Source organism: Trachemys scripta, chromosome 2, assembly GCF_013100865.1.
Source record: "Trachemys scripta elegans isolate TJP31775 chromosome 2, CAS_Tse_1.0, whole genome shotgun sequence".
Lineage (NCBI taxonomy): Eukaryota > Metazoa > Chordata > Testudines > Emydidae > Trachemys > Trachemys scripta.
The window spans coordinates 8,369,062-8,387,123 of record NC_048299.1 but is presented as its reverse complement, the minus strand read 5'-3'; the positions used below and the strand labels follow the sequence as shown (position 1 = coordinate 8,387,123).

Genomic DNA, 18,062 nt, shown 5'->3' with positions numbered 1-18,062 from the left:
CCCCCGCCCCCCAGCTCTGTCAGCACCCCTCCATCCCGACCCGCAGCGTCTATCCCAGCCCTGGGGTTCCCCCAGCTCTGCTGGCACCCCTCAGTCCTGACCCGCATCCCTATCCCAGCCCTGAGGTCCCCCTGCCCCCCAGCTCTGCCGGCACCTCTCCATCCCGACCCGCACCCCTATCCTAGCCCTGAGGTCCCCTTGCCCCCCAGCTCTGCTGGCACCTCTCCATCCCGACCCGCACCCCTATCCCAGCCCTGAGGTCCCCTTGCCCCCCAGCTCTGCCGGCACTCCTCCATCCCGACCCGCACCCCTATCCCAGCCCTGGGATCCCCCTGCCCCCCAGCTCTGCCGTCACCTCTCCATCCCGACCCGCACCCCTATCCCAGCCCTGGGGTCCCCACACCTCCAGCTGTGCCGGTGCCTCTCAGTCCTGACCCGCAGCCCCCCCAGTAGCCCAGGCCAGGCTCCCCGCGTCCCCATGCCGCCAGCTGGAGCTGCTCCCCCACCCCGTACCCGGAGTTCGCTGATTAAGTCTCCGGCCTCGGCCAGCGTCATGCCTCCTTCCTGGGCCAGGATCTGCTGCACCGTCTGCAGGACGCCGGTAGCCATGGTGACGTCCCCACAGACGTAGAGGTGGCCCCCGCGCTGGCACAGCACCTGGTACACGTCGCCCACCAGCTGCGTCCGCAGGATGTCCTGCACGTAGGCCTGGGGCAGGGCAGAGCGTCACCGTGAGCCGCCCTGGCCCACCCCAGCCAGCCCCCCTGGGCGCAGCCCCCGTTACCTTGGGGATGTCGGGGTCCCTGGAGAAGGCCGTCAGCACCCGGCTCAGCGCCCCCTTCTCCTGGGCCTCCAGCACCTCCTGCTGGTAGAGGTGGTCGAGGCGGGCGCAGCGGCAGCCAAACACCAGGGTCATCTCACCCACCCGGAGGCCTGGAGGGCAGGGGCAGGGTTAGGGGCAATGCTGGCCCCCAGCCCCGGGAACCTGCCCGCCCTGGCCCTGCTGAGACCCCTCCCGGACACACCTGGCCCTCCCAGTGCCCCCTTGGCAAGGTTCACCAAGTCCCCCCGACCAAGAGCCCTAGGGACCCCCAGCTCCTCTGCCTAATCCAGGCCCCTCTGCCTCCACGCAACCCCCCATCCCCAGGCCCTGCCCCCAGACTGCCAACCTTCGCAGGCCATGAGCCTTAGGGACCCCCAACCTCCCCCGCCCAATCCAGGCCCCTCTGCCTCCATGCAACCCCCCATCCCCAGGCCCTGCNCCCCTCCGCCCAATCCAGGCCCCTCTGCCTCCATGCAACCCCCCATCCCCAGGTCCTGCCCCCAGACTGCCAACCTTCCTAGGCCATGACCCTAGGGACCCCCAGCCCCCCCCGGCTGTGCCCCCTGGCCCGTCTGACCTTCCGTCTCCATGTCGTGCAGCCGCTGCTGCCAGAAGCCCCGGAATGGGGCGATGCCGGTTCCTGGACCCACCAGGATACAGGGGACGCTGGGGTCCTGCGGGAGCCGGAAGGACGGGGCCCTGTGCGGGGAGTGACAGTGTCTGGGCCGTGGCACCAGGTTGGGCACCCAGCCCTGCCCGCAGCCAGTGCACTGCAGGGGCCTCGGGGCAGGGGCCACGGAAGCAGAAAGGGTTAATGGGAGGAGGAGGGGTCCCCAGAATAGGGGTGGAACAGGGCATGCTGGGAGCTGTAGTCCCTGTGGGGTAAATGGGGCTCAGAAGGGAGCAGGGCATGCTGGGAGCTGTTGGGTCTGTGGGGTGGAAGAGCCACAGGAGGGAGCATGCAGGCAGGGTCCCAGCCCCACCAGCCCCCACCCTGTGCCCCATGCAGGGTCCCAGCCCTGCAAGCCCCCATCCAGGCTCTGTGCCCCGGGCAGAGTCCTGGCCTCCCTTACCCTCTGATGAAGGCGGGCACCGTGTCCCCCTCCTGCAGCTGGGCCAGCCAGGTGGAACAGACGCCGAAGTGCAGGGGCCCCTGGCCATCTGCGGGACACACGGGAGGAGGGGCAGGGTGCTCAGAAGACTGATGGGGATGGCACCTGCCCCCCATGTCCCCTCCCCTTCCACCCGGTGCCCTCCCCATGTTCCCTCCTCCCCTTAGATACCCTCCCCCAACCCCCCCATCTCATGCACCTTCTCCCCTCCCAGCTCCATCTCCCCAGGGAGTGGGGGGAAGAGGCGGGCTCCTCACCTCGCTGCGGGGTTGCCCTGGCCGTGGGGGTATCACTCACTCCGGCTGTGGGGGGTGTTGCTCACCCTTGCTGGGGGTGGTGGGGTCACCCCCTGGCTGTGTGGGGCAGAAGGGGGGTTGCTCCCTTGGCTGGGGGGGGGAAGGGGGTGTAATATTCAAGGAATAGCTGTGATGTATTTTACACAAGAGAGGTCATGTGAGAGATCAGTGAAACGGTTCTAATTTTCTGAATGCAGTTATCCTAGTTGTGTGCATGTATCACTTTTGTATCTGAAGTTAGGAATACTGACTCTGTATCTGTATGAGAAATGTGTTTACACCCGGGGAACGCCCACTGGTAGGCAGAATGCACTCAGTCTAGATCAGGGGCTCTCACACTTTTGTACGGGTGACCCCTTTCACACAGCAAGCCTCTGAGTGCAGCCCCCCTTATAAATTAAACACACTTGTTTATATATTTCACACCATTATAAATGCTGGAGGCAAAGCGGGGTTTGGGGTGGAGGCTGACAGCTCGCGACCCCCCATGTAATGACCTTGTGACCCCCTGAGGGGTCCCGACCCCCACTTTGAGAACCCCTGGGCTAGATGGCTGGCTGGGAAGGGCCATTAAAGAAAACAATAGGCCTTAGAAGAAGTTTATCTCCCACCTGGGAGCTTTCCTGAGGCTGCTCTAAACAGCCTCTGACTCATGGCTGCTAGAACTACAGGATCATGTGACCGGGTCACCTGGTGCGGGACTCCATCTTGGGATGTCAGTACTTTTCCACTGACTGGCATGGGAACCAGGCTTTGAAACAGGGTTCCCGCCCGCTGCAAAAGCTATATAAGGCAGGGGAGTGACATCATCAGGGTTCTTCGTCACTGACTCCCCATCCAAATCGACTCCTGGAAACACCTGAGGAACAAGGACTGAACTGGGGGAAGTGCTGGACCCAGGCGAGAGGGATTGGAACAACTGGGGATTCCAAGCTGTGAGCAAGTGCAGTTTGCCCCCTAAGAATCTGCAGCCTGCCTGTATCATCTCTTAGGGTGAGAATCTGCTATTCATAGCCAATCTATCTAGCATATTAAGCTTAAGAACATAAGAACGTCCATACACGGTCAGACCAAGGTCCATCTAGCCCAGTATCCTGTCTGCCGACAGTGGCCAATGCCAGGTGCCCCAGAGGGAATGAACAGAACAGGTAATCATTCAGTGATCTCTCTCCTGTTGCCCATTCCCAGCTTCTGGCAAACAGGGGCTAGGGACACCATCCCTGCCCATCCTGGCTAACAGCCATTGATAGACCTATCCTCCATGAACTTATCTAGTTCTTTTTTGAACCCTGTCATAGTCTTGGAATTCACAACATCCCCTGGCAAGGAGTTCCACAGATTGACTGTGTGTTGTGTGGAAAAATACTTCCTTTTGTTTGTTTTAAACCTGCTGCCTATTAATTTCATTTGGTGACCCCTAGTTCTTGTGTTATGAGGAATAAATAACACTTCCTTATTTACTTTCTCCACACCAGTCACGATTTTATAGACCTCTATCATATCTCCCTTAATTGTCTATTTTCCGAGCTGAAAAGTCCCAGTCTTATTAATCTCTCCTCATATGGCAGACGTTCCATACCCCTAATCATTTTTGTTGCTCTTTTCTGAACCTTTTCCAATTCCAGTATATCTTTTTTGAGATGGGGTGACCACATCTGTACACGGTATTCAAGATGTGGGTGTACCATGGATTTATATAGCGGCAATATGATATTTTCTGTCTTATTATCTATCCCTTTCCTAATGATTCCCAACATTCTGTTCACTTTTTTGACTGCCACTGCACATTGAGTGGATGATTTCAGAGAACTATCCACAATGACTCTAAGATCTCTTTCTGGAGTGGTAACAGCTAATTTAGACACCATCATTTTATACGTATAGTTGGGATTATGTTTTCCAATGTGCATTATTTGCATTTATCAGCATTGACTTTCATCTGCCATTTTGTTACCCAGTCACCCAGTTTTGTGAGATCCCCTTGTAGCTCTTCACAGTCTGCCTGGGACTATCTTAAGTAGTTTTGTTTCATCTGCAAATTTTGCCACCTCCCTGTTTACCCCTTTTTCTAGATCATTTATGAATATGTTGAACAGCCCTGGTCCCAGTACAGAGCCTTGGGGGACACCACTATTTACCTCTCTCCATTCTGAAAACTGACCTTTTATTCCTACCCTTTGTTTCCTATCTTTTAACCAATTACCAATCCATGAGAGCACCTTCCCTCTTATCCCATGATAGCTTACTTTGCATAAGAGCCTTTAGTGAGGGACCTTGTCAAAGGCTTTCTGAAAATCTAAGTATGCTATTGTGATGTTATTGACACAAACTGGGACCGTATAGATCATTGTTGCAATCAAGGTCCTGTAGTGGCACCAAATCTTGTATAAAGGGGGTCAAATGGGGTGTCTAGGACAAGGTTATGGTTTGCTGGTTATGATTATGCTGTCTATATGTGTGTATCAATTTTGTATTTAAAGTTATAATATTGGCTCTAGACTGTCTGTATTTCAAACTTGTGCTGTGCTTCTGGGTGACATCCCAGACAATTTGGTGTTAGCTCTGCCTAGCCTGCTTGATGGCCCATTAAAGACCATCAGCTACACAACTGACCCATTGAGAGAAGGCAGATACACCTATGGACATGCCTATGGACAGAACTCTGAGGTATTTCTATGCCATGTGCTGGGCAGCTTGTCTTTGGAACAAAGAAATCAGAGACCACATGGCAAGAGACCATAAAAGGCTGCTGCATCTCCTCCATCTTGTCTTCAATCCTTCTTCTGACCTCTGGAGGGACTTTGCTACAAACTGAAGCTCTGAACAAGGGACTGAGGACCCATCCCAGCTGGGGATGTTCCAGAGACTTGATTTGAACCTGCAGTTTATTCTATCGCTGCTACAAGCCTGAACCAAGAACTTTGCCATTACTGTATGTAACTGATTCCATGTAACCAATTTTAGCTCTCATCTATATTTCTTTCTTTTTATGAATAAATCTTTAGATTCTAAAGGACTGGCAACAGCGTGATTTGTGGGTAAGATCTGACTTGTATATTGACCTGGGTCTGGGGCTTGGTCCTTTGGGACCAGGAGAACCTTTTTCTTTTACTGGGGTATTGGTTTTCATAACCATTTGTCCCCATAACGAGTGGCACGGGTGATGATACTGGGAAACTGGAGTGTCTGAGGGAATTGCTTGTGTGACGTGTGGTTAGCCAGTGGGGTGAGACCGAAGTCCTCTCGGTTTGGCTTATTTGGTGCCTTAGAGGTGGAGAAACCCCAGCCTGGGGCTGTGACTGCCCTGCTCTGAGCAATTTGTCCTGAATTGACACTCTCAGTTGGGTCCCACCAGAACCAGCATTGTTACAACTATATCCACTGGATCTCCTTTGTCCACATGCTTGTTGACCCCCTCAAACAATTCTAGTAGATTGGTGAGGCATGATTTACCTTTACAAAAACCATGTTGACTCTTCCCCAACAAATTATGTTCATCTATGTGTCTGACAATTCTGCTCTACGGGCCTGTAATTGCCGGGATCACCTCTGGAGCCCTTTTTAAAAATTGGCATCACATTAGCTCTTCTCCAGTCATTTGGTACAGACTACAGCGTTATATTGAGGTAAAGGTGTACTTTCTGAGTCTTTGACTAGCTGTTTTTCAAATTCGTTTTTGGTCTTCCTAATTGTATTTTTACACTTCATGTGCCAGAGTTTATGCTCCGTTCTATTTTCCTCACTAGGATTTAACTTCCACTATTTAAAAGATGCCTTTTTGTCTCTCGCTGTTCTTTAACTTTGTTGTTTAACCACGGTGGCTCTTTTTTAGTTCTCTTACGATGTTTTTAAATTGGGGGATACATTTAAGTTGAGCCTCTATTATGGTGTCTTTAAAAAGTTTCCACGCAGCTTACAGAGATTTCACTTTTGGCACTGGACCTTTTAATTTCTGTTTAACCTCCTCATTTTTGTGTAGTTCCCCTTTCTGAAATTAAATGCTCCAGTGTTGGGCTGCTGTGGTGTTTTCCCTGCCACAGGGATGTTAAATTTAATTATATTGTGGTCACTATTACCAAGCGGTCTAGTTATATTCACCTCTGGGACCTGATCCTGTGCTCCACTTAAGACTAAATCAAGAATTGCCTCTCCTCTGGTGGGTTCCAGGACCAGCTGCTCCAAGAAGCAGTCATTTAAGGTGTCAAGAAACTTTTTCTCTGCATCCCATCCTGAGGTGACCTGTACCCAGTCAATATGGGGATAATTGAAACCCCCCATTATTATTTTTTATATTAATAGCCCTCTCTAATCTCCCTGAGCATTTCACAGTCACTATCACCATCCTGGTCAGGTGGTTGGTAATATATCCCTACTGCTGTATTCTTATTATTAGAGCATGGAATTTCTATCCATAGAAATTCTGTGGTAGTTTGATTCATTGACAATTTTTACTTCTTTTGATTCTATGCTTTCTTTCATGTGTGGTGCCACTCCTTCACCAGCACGACCTGTTCTGTGCTTCCGATATATTTTGTACCCTGGTATTACTGTGTCCCATTGATTATCTTCATTCCACCAGGTTTCTGCTTAGATTGTGTTTTTGTTTATTTGCTAGGTAACCTGCTTTGATCTGTTTGCTATCCCTTATAGTCACTTAAAATCTATCTTTTGTAGTTAATAAACTTGGTTTTGTTTTGTCCAAAACTAGTGTGTGGGAATCATAACTTGGGGCAGAAAGCTGTGTATATTCCTCTCCACATTGAGGGAGGGGGCAACTTTCAGGAGCTTATGTTGTACAGATCTCTGGGCAGCGCAAGACGGTATAATTGTGGGTTTACACTTGGGAGCGGGGTCCGTGCCTTAGGAACTGGGAGGTGCCTTAGCTGTGCCTTCCCATGCAGGGGCTGGTTAAAGAACCGGTGTGTATGTAACTGCAGCTGGGTGTGTCCCTATCTGTGTGTGTGCTGGAGCCTGGCACAGGGCTTGACAGGCTGGTCACAGCAACACAATGTAAAGGGAGCAAGGCTGGTGGGTCGGAGGGGCTCAGTGATACCCCAGTTCGATGGGACACCCTGGGGGGAAGCTGTTCCAGTAGGTTGCTCACTCTGCCTGGGGGTCATGCTCCTGGCTGGGGGGGGGGGAGGGGGAGGGGCGCTCACCCTGGCTGTGGTAGGCCAGCACGGCCACGGTGAGGTGGATCTGGCCGGGGTGGGCGCTGGGCGCGGAGCTGACCGAGTAGTAACGCGGTTGCAGCAGAGGCAGCTGGGTGAGCAGCAGGGAGGCGGGCAGCACCAGCGAGGGGAACTGCTCCAGCACCTGGCCCAGCGTGGGACACCGGAACCACTTCCACTCCTCGTATTGCCGGGCGTCCTGCAACGGCAGCCAGCTGGGACCCATCGAGCCCCCCACGCTCTCCCTCCCCGAGCCCAACGGCAGCCGGGCTGGGACCCCCCGAACCCCCCATGCTCTCCCTCCCCCGAGCCCAACCATAGCCAGGCTGGGACCCCCAGAGCCCCCCCACACTCTCCCTCCCCGAGCCCAATGGCAGCCGGGCTGGGACCCCCCACGCTCTCCCTCCCCCGAGCCCAACGGCAGCTGGGCTGGGACCCCCAGAGCCCCAACCACAGCCCCTCCCATGCCCCCCACCTTCCCAACACTACCTCCCACTGCCCCCAATGGCCCTCTTTGACAATGCTAACTGCACCCCCACCCACAGCGCTGGGAGCCCGCGGACCCTCTCTCGCCCCCTGTGCTGCGCCTGGCACCTGGCTGCCCCCGTGGCCACCCCCACCCAGCGCATGACCACTGCCCATGCTGCTCCCCCAGCGATGTCCCAGACTGCGCCCCCCAGAGGCCCCTCGCACCTGGCTGAGCCGCTGCAGCTGCTCCCGCTCGGCGCTGTCCTCGGCCAGCGTGGCCAGCAGCTGCAGGAGCTGGGGGCTGGGCGGGGTGGTGATGTCCAGGAAGAAGGTGAGGGCCTGGCGCAGGGTGCAGGGTGGCAGGCGGCTGAGGGGCACCCAGCTGGCTTTGGGGCTGGCGCGCCCGCCTGCAGAGAGACCGGGGGTGGGGGGCACGTCTGCCCTGTGATGCAGTGCACGTATTCTGGGATAGGACCCTAGCCATGCCTCAGTTTCCCTTTTAACTTTTTGTGGCTACCCCCAGGTGCTCAGCAGGGGGCAGGAGGGGTGTGCCCAGGGCCAGGAGCACAGAGTGAGATGGGGCGCAGGGGCCCGAGGCCCCGTCCCAGAGTGTGGAGGCCACGGGGCTGCCCTAGGGAACTGGGGGCCCTGGGCCTGGCCTGCTAAGGGATCACTCCCAAGGGCTAGTGACAGGCTGGGCACAGACCAGACCTGGGGGGTCCATGACGGAGCCCGAGCTCTGCTGCCAGTGGGGGCGGCCCCCCACGAGCCCAACCACAGAGTTGTTTTGGAGGGAGCAACACAGAGTCAGAACAAGAGGGGACCCCAACTGCTGGATTCCTCCCCCCCCCATGGATCCCCCCCAGGCGCTTGCACCGGGATCCCCCCATGGGATCCCCCAGGACTAGCACCAGGGTCCCTGCCCCCAGTGCTGGCTCTGGGGAGGAGCCCCTCGCCTCTCACCACTGGTCGCCGTCTCCAGGAACTCCACGCCCACTGGCTCCTCATCAGGGGGCGGGTCCTCCACGCGCTCCAGCAGCTCCTGCACCAGCTCCGGGCGGTTGGCGGGGAAGATGCCCACGTGGTCCCCGGGCAGGTACTGCAGCTCCGGCTGCCCGGCCGTGTCCAGGCGCACCAGGATGGTGGCGCGGCTGGGAGGAAGGGAGGGAGGGAGGCGTCAGAGCAGGCCCCAGCGCCAGGGGCGGGGGGCTCCGAGCGCCAGGCAGGGCGGCCCGGGGGGGGTGTGTGTGTGTGTCTCACCTGGACTCCTTGCTCTGCAGGTTCTGCACGGAAAGGACACGGCAGGGAAACACCCTGCGCTTGTGCACGTGGGATAAACCTGCCAACCAAGCACAGCCAGAGGGGTCAGTGGGGGCCAGCCCCCAGCAGGGGGCACTGTGGGGAGGGGGTGGGAGTGCTGGCTGGTGGGGGTGGGGGGGCTGCTGGTGACTCCAGTCTCTGCCTCTCCCAGCAGAGGGTCTGGGTGTGTGTGTGGGGGGAGCTCCTGGCTACTCCCACCCTGGCCTCTCGCAGCAGGGGGTAGGGTGGGGGGCTCCCGGCTACTCCAGCCCCAGCCTCTCTCAGATCCATGGATGCCAAGGTCAGCAGCCCCAGCGTGTCCAGCTGGCCTGACCCTGCGTAACACGGGCCAGGGACCAGCGACTCCCAGAGTCGCGCTTCGAGCAAACGTCTGAGCCGGCCTGAAGCCCGGTGGTGACGGAGAATCCAGTCTGAGCCTGGCTTCATCGTCCCCGTGGCTAACGCCCCTCGGTGCTAACAACGTGCCCCAGTGCCTGGCTTTGTCTAGCTTCAGCTTCCGGCCACTGGCTCCTCTTGGACCAGCCGCTGCTCCAGCGTGGAGCCGGTGCTGGATCTATGCCCCACGTGGGCGTCCCGGCCACGTCCGCACAAGCACTGTGGTCGGCTGGGGCGTGACCCTCCCCCCCCCGAGTGACGTGTCCCCGACAGCTGCACCGGTGTGCACAGCGCTAGGTCTCCCCTGGCCTTGCCCCCGCGCTCACTGGGTGAGTTACACGGGCTGGAGGGACAGAGCCGCTCCACAGAGACCTTCCAGCAGCGCTGAGCCAGGCCCTCACACACTGATCCCCTCACCCCAAAGCGTGGTTGGGAGACGTTAACCAGACAAGCTCCCTTCCCGGGGTCTGGTACTGGCGGGTCCCCAGCCCCTAAATCACTCTCTACGCCAACCTCCCTCTGGACATGTGGCCCCAGGGCTGGACCCGGCTACCCGGTCGCCCCAGGGCCAGTCCGAGGGAAAAGCACCTCCCTATCCTTGCAGGAGATTGCCCAGGTCCTGCAGCCAGCATCGCACGGGCCCTTGTGACTACACCGTCGCACGGGGGGTCACGCCCAGCTGGTGACTGGCCCCCCAGGCTAGCGCCCCCTGCAGGGTGCGGGGGGACTGGCCGGCGGGTACCTGTCAGTGTGTCCGGGGGGTTGTCACGGACGCTCAGCTGGTATTTCTGGCGCTTCCAGCTTTGCCGCGTGGTGAAAATCTCCCTGGCAGCCTCCTCGGCGTCGTCCCCAACGCAGAAGGTATCGCAGGCGGCCTGGGGGTGGGGGGTGTCACTGGGAGCCCAGATCTCTGATGTAACAACCCCCAGGCCCTGCTGCGGGGGGCCCAGAACCCCAGTACCACCTCTGGGGGCAGCTGGCTGCCAGCGGGACCTGAGCCGAGTGCACAGCAAGGGGGTGCCTTTCCTTCTACAGTGGGGGGAGGAGATCCTGGTACCTTTCCCCACCCCCCACCCCTCCTGGTCCTGTGCCACCCTCATCTCCCAGAACCCCAATCTTACACTCCAGGGCCTGCCCTTCCCCTCCTGTGTGCACCAGTCCCCCTGTGCACCCCAACTCCCCCTGCAACCAGCCCCTCCCTCTGCACCCCATTCCCCCTCTGCCCAGCCCCTCCCCTGCACCCCAATTCCCATCTGCCCTTCCAGCCCCATGCCCCCTGCCCCCAGCCCCTCCCCCTCACGCCTGCCCCGCCCCGCTCACCTGAAAGACGTGTTTGGCCCAGGTGCGGAAGGCCTCCTCCTGGGCACACAGCTCGTCGCCCTCCCCCATGGCCAGGATGCGCTCGCCCCCCAGCTCCTCCAGCCGCGTGTCCACCGCGTGGGCGAAGGCACAGAAGTGGGGGTAGGCCCGGGAGCCCAGCCCGAAGACCGAGAACCTGGGGGGCACAGGGGACAGCAGCTGAGGTCCTGCTGGTGTTTTGCTCCGACCCCCGCTCCAGCCCCACCAAGAGAGGGACCCCAGGGCCGAGTGGGAACATACAGGTCACCCAGTCACGTCCCACCAGCCCCAGGGGACACTCTGCAGGACGGGGGGAGCCCAGGGCTGGGCTGGCAGGGGCTGCGGGTCGGGAGTGAGGGGCACTGGCAGCGCTGGGGGGCACAGGGCTGGGATTGCAGATAGACCAGGGTGCCCTCCTGCTCTAACAGGCATCGGCAAAGGGGGCGCTGGCTGGGGCTGCCTCTGCCCCCAGGAGAGCAGGGAGCGCCAGGGCTCTTGGGGAGGCACTGAGAGTGGGGGGAGGGGTCTCACCAGATGCCCCCTGGCCCAAGTGTGACTTTCCCACTCCCATCGCCCGCCTGCTGCCCTCACCCAGGGGGTGTTTCCTGGCCCTCACTGCCTTCCCCGAGTGCCAAAGGGAATTTTCGTTAACCTTTTTATGAAGCTTATGTCTGCCTCAGTTTCCCCTGGACTTGTCATTGCTCTCCAGTGGGGGCAGAAGGGTTAATGCTGCGCTTGGAGCTGAGCTGGGGACATGGGCGGAGGGGGCCAAAGGAGGAGTTGGGTGATATCTGTATGACACCTGCATGTGCCTCAGTTTCCTTCTGCACTTTGCACTGTGACTGAAGGGTTGAGTCTCCTGGGGACCCAGCGCAGGCGGCAGGGGATTGGGGGCTCCCAACGGGGGGGGTGGAGCGAACAGCGTCATGCACCGGCTGAAACTGACCCCGGCTCCACAGCACATCCCGCAAGACAGAGACGCCAAGGCCCGAACCAGCCGTGCCTGGCAGCAGGAAACCTCCGGCAGATGGGTAGGAGGAGGGAGCTGGGGCTGGCACCGTTCGGCTGGCCCGGCGGGTACTGGCCCGCGGCTGCACTCCTGCCTCGCTGCGCTGACCTCGGCCCGTCAGACTGGCCTGGCGACAAGTCGACGGATCCCGGTTAGCACAGGCGGCCTGCGTGGCGGTGAACGCACCTGGGAGCATTGCCCCCGGCAGGGCCCAGCACGGCCTTCCACAGGCCTCGCTGGTGGGAGCACGGAGAGACGGGGCGCTGGGGCGAAGGCCCAGCCTTGGAGTGTGGAGGCCACAGGCGGGTCCCTAGGGAACTGGGGGTCTAATATAATATCTCATTGAAAGGTGACAGGGTCAGAAAGAGTTAATTAACTCACAGACTGACCTGACCCATGGCCGAACTTTAGAGGAAGATACGTAAATGAATAGAGCTTTGAAATGCAAGTCTGCATTGTTAGAGGTAGAAAGGGAGCTGTTTGCTCAGGTCTTGTGATGTAAGCAAACAAGTCTTGTCTATTGCTATAGCTTTAATTCAAAGATTAAAAAAGGAATATTAACATTTATGATGATACTTGAGTGCAATGGTATTATTGTCTCTATGTCTCTTTGAAGGTTGAGGTAACCTGTATCTGAACTGTTTAATGGATAAATTACCCTGTGCTAATTGCCAGGATGTTTGGAAAAAGGAGAGTTAAGCCTATTGTTTTCTCAGGCCGAAAGACTGCTGGAAATGTATAAGAACCCTGGGACACAATCCTACTGCATCTCAGATCTGCTTTGGGTTTCAAGTGGGGGAAACCTTCAGCCACAAGGATTGAGATCCCCAGTCACTGACTGGAGTCACCCTGAATATGGACATTGGACTATAACCTCTGGACTATTTCTAAAAGGACTTTTGGCAGCTACAAGCTCATCTCTGCTATGTATCTGAACCTCAAGAATTGAATTCAAGTCTGTCTGTATATTGATCTTTTAACCAACACTCTCTCGCTTTTCTTTTTAAATACATTTTAGTTTAGTTAATAAGAATTGACTATAGTGCGTATTTTGGGTAAGATCTAAGTTATAATTGGACCTGGTTATGTGGCTGATCCTTTGGGATTGGAAGAACCTTTTCTTCTATATGATGAGATAAGATTTTCAGGAATCATCATCATATCTGACAGGTGTGTCTGGACGGAGGCCTGAGGCTGGGCACTTTAAGGGAACTGCGTTGGTTGGACTCTGAGTAACCAGTGAGGTAATACAGAAGCTGTTTTGGGCTGGTTGGTAAATCTAAGTATTGGAATATCCACCAGCGTTTGGGGTTTGTCTGCCCCGTTCTGTTTGCAGTTCACCCTGATTGAGTGACCTCAGCTGGCTCCCACGGGCAGCACCATCACAGTGGCGTAGTCGGCAGGATCCACAGAACCAGGTGAATTAAGCTTTGGGTCAGAACCCTGCGCTATCCACATTGGAATGTTGGGATTGAGAGTTTGGTTGGTTGAAGAGCTGCTGCAATGGCTGAGCAAAGAGCACATGAGGATCTTGACAAAAAAGCCCTGGAAGATTTGTGTTCAGAAAAGAGGATAAGCTTTAGAAAGAAAGCTACAAATCAAGAACTGAGAGATGTTAATGGCCAGTGATCAGGGGGCAGGAGCACAGCCCTTCCCTGAGGCTACAGACGCTGCAGAAGCCATTGGAATGAAAAAGGCAGCAAATAAACTGCAACTGGAGCATGAACAGAAACGAGCAGCTCTTGGATTGCTGGAAAAGCAAAAAATAGAGGAATTAGAAAGAGAAGCTGCTGAGAGGAAGAAAGAAGCCGATCAAAGAAAGAAGGAGGCTGATGAGAGAGAAGAAGGAGCTCGTAAGGGGCGTCTGGAGCTGCCGGCTGCTGAGGAGAGCGTTCGCCAGATGAGACAAGAAACTGCCAGACTTCAGCTCCAGGTCAAAAAAGCAAGGGAAGAACAGCAGAAACTGTATCCTCTTGAATGTCCAGTTTATAGCAATGTTGGTATGTTGTATAACGCTGAGCAGTTGTCTGGGTGTAACTGCGAGTTCAGTAGAAGGTGACCCCACACGTTGTGCCAATGCTCTGTATGGGAGTGGTAATGAACAATTCACAGAGAGTGTAAAAGTCAATGGTAAAAGCTGTTTAGGGCAAATGACGGCTTCTAACATCACTCTGGTTAAAGCAGATCTTGTCAAAGAGGAAGATTATTTACCAAATCAGAGTGTGAATGTTGTAGTCTATGAGTTTACTGTCCGTGTGCCTTTAGCCAGAATCCACCTTGAATGGAATGGTACTCAGATGAAGTTATAGCTGGGGTAAGGAACTTATTGCCTAAGGATCTTTTGATTGGGGAAGATGTTAAAGCTTTGTTCAGTCCAGGTAGCCAGAGCCACTCACAGGACAGGAATGATCTTCAACCTGTGTCTGTTATGGGCAATGATTTGCCTGGGGAGGGTTTCTCCAAAGCTTTGTCTGAGCTGAGGAAAAGAGCTGTGAATGAAGTGTCGGAATGTCTGTCCAATGTCTCAGAAGTGAATCTGGAATCAGATCAAGAGCAGAAAGTTCTCGTTGGTCAGGACAATGTTTCTCAGGAGCAGATTAAAGTGGATGGTCAGGTGGAAGCCCTAACTGAGGAAGGAAAGGGTGGATTTTGGATGGGTGATGCATTGTTGGCTGATACAGCTTCTAAAAGGGAACCTGAAAAGGGTAACACTGATTTGCTGGAGGCAGCTCAGTGTAGTGGGAAGAGCAGCAGTTTGTCTGTTGGGAGTGGCAATGGGCCTGGTAAGGAAGCTGCCCCACTCTCCCAGTATCTGTCTGAGCAGCCCTGTGTGCTGGGACAAGGGAGAGGAGAACAAGAGTTTGGAGGAGCCAAGGCAGCCTTGTGAGCTGATGGCTTTATCTAGTCAGCAGTTTGGGAAGGCAAGGAGAGTGGAAAATGAGTGTCCCTAGACCTTACCTGTTTCCTGTGTGGAGAATAGTGACAGTGAAGGAAATATGCCTGTGTCTGTCAGGGGTATTGACTTGCCTATGGAGGAAGCTACCTCAGTCTCCAAGCAGTTGTCTGTGAACAGTCCGGTGTGCTGGGACAAGGGAAATGAAATCCCAAGCTGTGTGTCTGGTAAAGGAAAATGTGTCTCCGGCTCTTCTTTGTCTGTGGAGCAGACAGAAGGTGCCTTTCAGCCTGTGATGGTTGAGAGTAATTCAGTTGTCTCAGAGTTGGTTCTGGATTCAACTAAAGCCCAGGAAGGGAATGGTCCTAAGTTTGTGTCTGCTGGGGAGAATGGCACCGTAACTAGGTTGCATCCAGTTAGTGTCTTAGCAAAATCCCAGAGACCAGACAATTCTGGTGTTTGTATTTTGCCTGTTGCTCGTGTGTGGTTGGAGAAGGGTGTAACAACTCTGTCTGATCAGGGTGATACCCTAGCCAGGGCACAAGGAGAGCAGAAAGGTAATTTGGTTGTGGTACCTACGGACAGTTTAACGACTTGTAGCAAAAAGGAAAAAATTCCTAAGCTGGTGTGTGGCAAAGAGAAGGGAAATATTTCTAACCTTTTATCTAGGAAGTCTATGGGTTTGCCTGAAAGGGGATTGTGTAGAGATCTGCCTGATGGGCCAAAGGTGATCCGGAATGTAAGTAAGACCCAGACAGAGTCTGTTGTTGCTCAGGAAAGTGTTCCTTTAGAGCAAGCCCTAGGTGAAGAGGATAAGGGGAGAATTTCTCTGAGGGGTGAATTGGTGCTTAGAAAAGCTCCTCCGGAAAAAGATCCTCATGGTGATCAGTGCAAGCAGTTTGCTACAGCTAAAGGGGGTGAAAGTGATTTAATCAAGGAAGGAGCAACAGAGGGTCCTGTGGCACCTTTAAGACAGATGTATTGGAGCATAAGCTTTCGTGGGTGACGTCTGATGAAGTGGATATTCACCAATGAAAGCTTATGCTCCACTACATCTGTTAGTCTTAAAGGTGCCACAGGACTCTCTGTTGCTTTTTACAGATCCAGACTAACACGGCTCCCCCTCTGATACTTAATCAAGGAAGTTTCAGTTCCTAACAGCCAGAAATGTTCTGTGTTGAATGGATCCACTGACTTTCCCTTTGAAAGATCCAGTGTGGGTAGCTTTGAGAAGGTCTCAGATGGAGTAAAAGCTGTTAAGAAAGTGGAGCAGCCCTATACCCAAGTGGCTGTGTGTGGCCAGCTTGTTGGGAAGACAATGGTGTTGGGACAGGAATGTCTCCATGCTAATTCTTTAAGTGAGCAGTCTGTGCTTCAGGGTCTGAGGACAGATTTGGTTACTGGTGTGTCAGAGCAGAACAGTTTTATGGCGAAATGCTTAAGGATGCAGGGGAGAGCAAGCAAACTCTCACCCTCAGACTCGGGATTTGTGTGGTATCTGTAAGGGCTGGTCTACACTGGGGCGGGGGAAATCAATCCAAGATACGCAAGATATCTTGGATCGAATTACCTGGGATCCACACAGCGCAGGATCGACGGCCGCGGCTCCACCCGTTGACTGCGCTACCGCCACTCGCTCTGGTGGAGTTCCGGAATGGACGGTGAGCACGTTCGGGGATCGATATTGCGTCTTAACGAGACGCGATATATCGATCCCGGATAAATCGATTGCTATCCGCTGATACAGCAGGTAGTGAAGACGTACCCTAAGACAGAGTCCAGCTTTGGAATTGGTAGCAGCTGAAAATTTAAAAGCTAGCATCTGTGTTGATGCAAATTACCTGGCTGGCAGGGAGAAGAAAGACTTGCTAATAGCTGTTAGCACAGAGAGCCCACCCCATCAGCCAGTGAATTCTGTTAAGCAAGAGAAATCAGGGTTTGATCCTTCAGGATAAGGAGGAAAAAGAGAACTTGATTTTGCAAAGGGAAACCACAGGGTAACCCTAAAAGGCCCAAACCGCAATGGTATTGAGCCAAAGGTGTGGCATGACAAAAATAATTGTAGATGGACACTTGCAATAAATTTGTTATTGCTAATGGGAATTTTTGTAACTAATATTTTGCCAATACCAAGATTTGTAAAAATGTACAATGTGCCTAATCTTTTGGAAAATCCCTTCAACATGTTACATAAGAACACACCTTATGTTAAAAGGCCTTGTAATGCTAATGTTGCACTGTTAATGTCTGTAAACAGTATTGAAACTTTTCACAGGAGATTCCAGACTTGATGTGCTGTATGAAAAGGGAAACTGAGGCACACTACCATGTTGCTTTCATGGCTAAATGCCAAGATTCTCATACTATGGACAACATTAATATCTACTGTGACAAAGTTCCTCCTCTATCTTGGTGGGTCCTGCGCTTATTGGCAGATTTTCTTGCCTCAGAGATTCACCATGTGGGTTGGGGAACAGCCCAGAGACCTTCCCCTCTGGGAGAACCCACAGTCCAGGTCAATTGGGAGGTTTGGGGGAAACCCAGGCCTGCCCTCTACTCCAGGTTCCAGCTCAGGGTCCTGTGGACTGCAGCTGTCTATAGTGCCTCCTGTAACAGCTGCATGACAGCTACAACTCCCTGGGCTACTTCCCCATGGCCTCCTCCAAACACCTTCCTTATTCTCACCACAGGACCTTCCTCCTGGTGTCTGATAACGCTTGTGCTCCTCAGTCCTCCAGCAGCACATCCTCTCACTCTCAGCTCCTTGCACCTCTTGCTCCCAGCTCCTCACACTCACACCACAAACTGACATGAGCTCCTTTTAAAACCCAGGTTTGAGAGTAGCAGCCATGTTAGTCTGTATCCCCAAAAAGAACAGGAGTACTTGTGGCACCTTAGAGACTAACACATTTATTAGAGCATAAGCTTTCGTGGACTACAGCCCACTTCTTCGGATGCATATCGTGGGCTGTAGTCCACGAAAGCTTATGCTCTAAAAAATTTGTTAGTCTCTAAGGTGCCACAAGTACTCCTGTTCTTTTTGGGGATACAGACTAACATGGCTGCTACTCTCAAACCTGGGTTTTAAAAGGAGCTCATGTCAGTTTGTGGTGTGAGTGTGAGGAGCTGGGAGCAAGAGGTGCAAGGAGCTGAGAGTGAGAGGATGTGCTGCTGGAGGACTGAGGAGCACAAGCGTTATCAGACACCAGGAGGAAGGTCCTGTGGTGAGAATAAGGAAGGTGTTTGGAGGAGGCCAT

General features: G+C 54.5%; 1 protein-coding gene across 1 annotated transcript in view; it reads right to left on the bottom strand.

Moving 5' to 3' along the window:
- Positions 1 to 513: 513 nt before the first annotated feature.
- The window catches only part of NOS3 (nitric oxide synthase 3), a gene marked incomplete at its 3' end in the record, with an annotated part of 61,008 nt that continues 43,459 nt past the window's right edge, over positions 514 to 18,062 (bottom strand). The window contains 10 exon segments of the mRNA XM_034759844.1: positions 514 to 708; positions 785 to 933; positions 1,401 to 1,522; positions 1,897 to 1,984; positions 7,391 to 7,601; positions 8,096 to 8,277; positions 8,834 to 9,021; positions 9,131 to 9,209; positions 10,308 to 10,440; positions 10,886 to 11,060. Coding sequence (XP_034615735.1) covers positions 514 to 708; positions 785 to 933; positions 1,401 to 1,522; positions 1,897 to 1,984; positions 7,391 to 7,601; positions 8,096 to 8,277; positions 8,834 to 9,021; positions 9,131 to 9,209; positions 10,308 to 10,440; positions 10,886 to 11,060 — 1,522 coding nt within the window.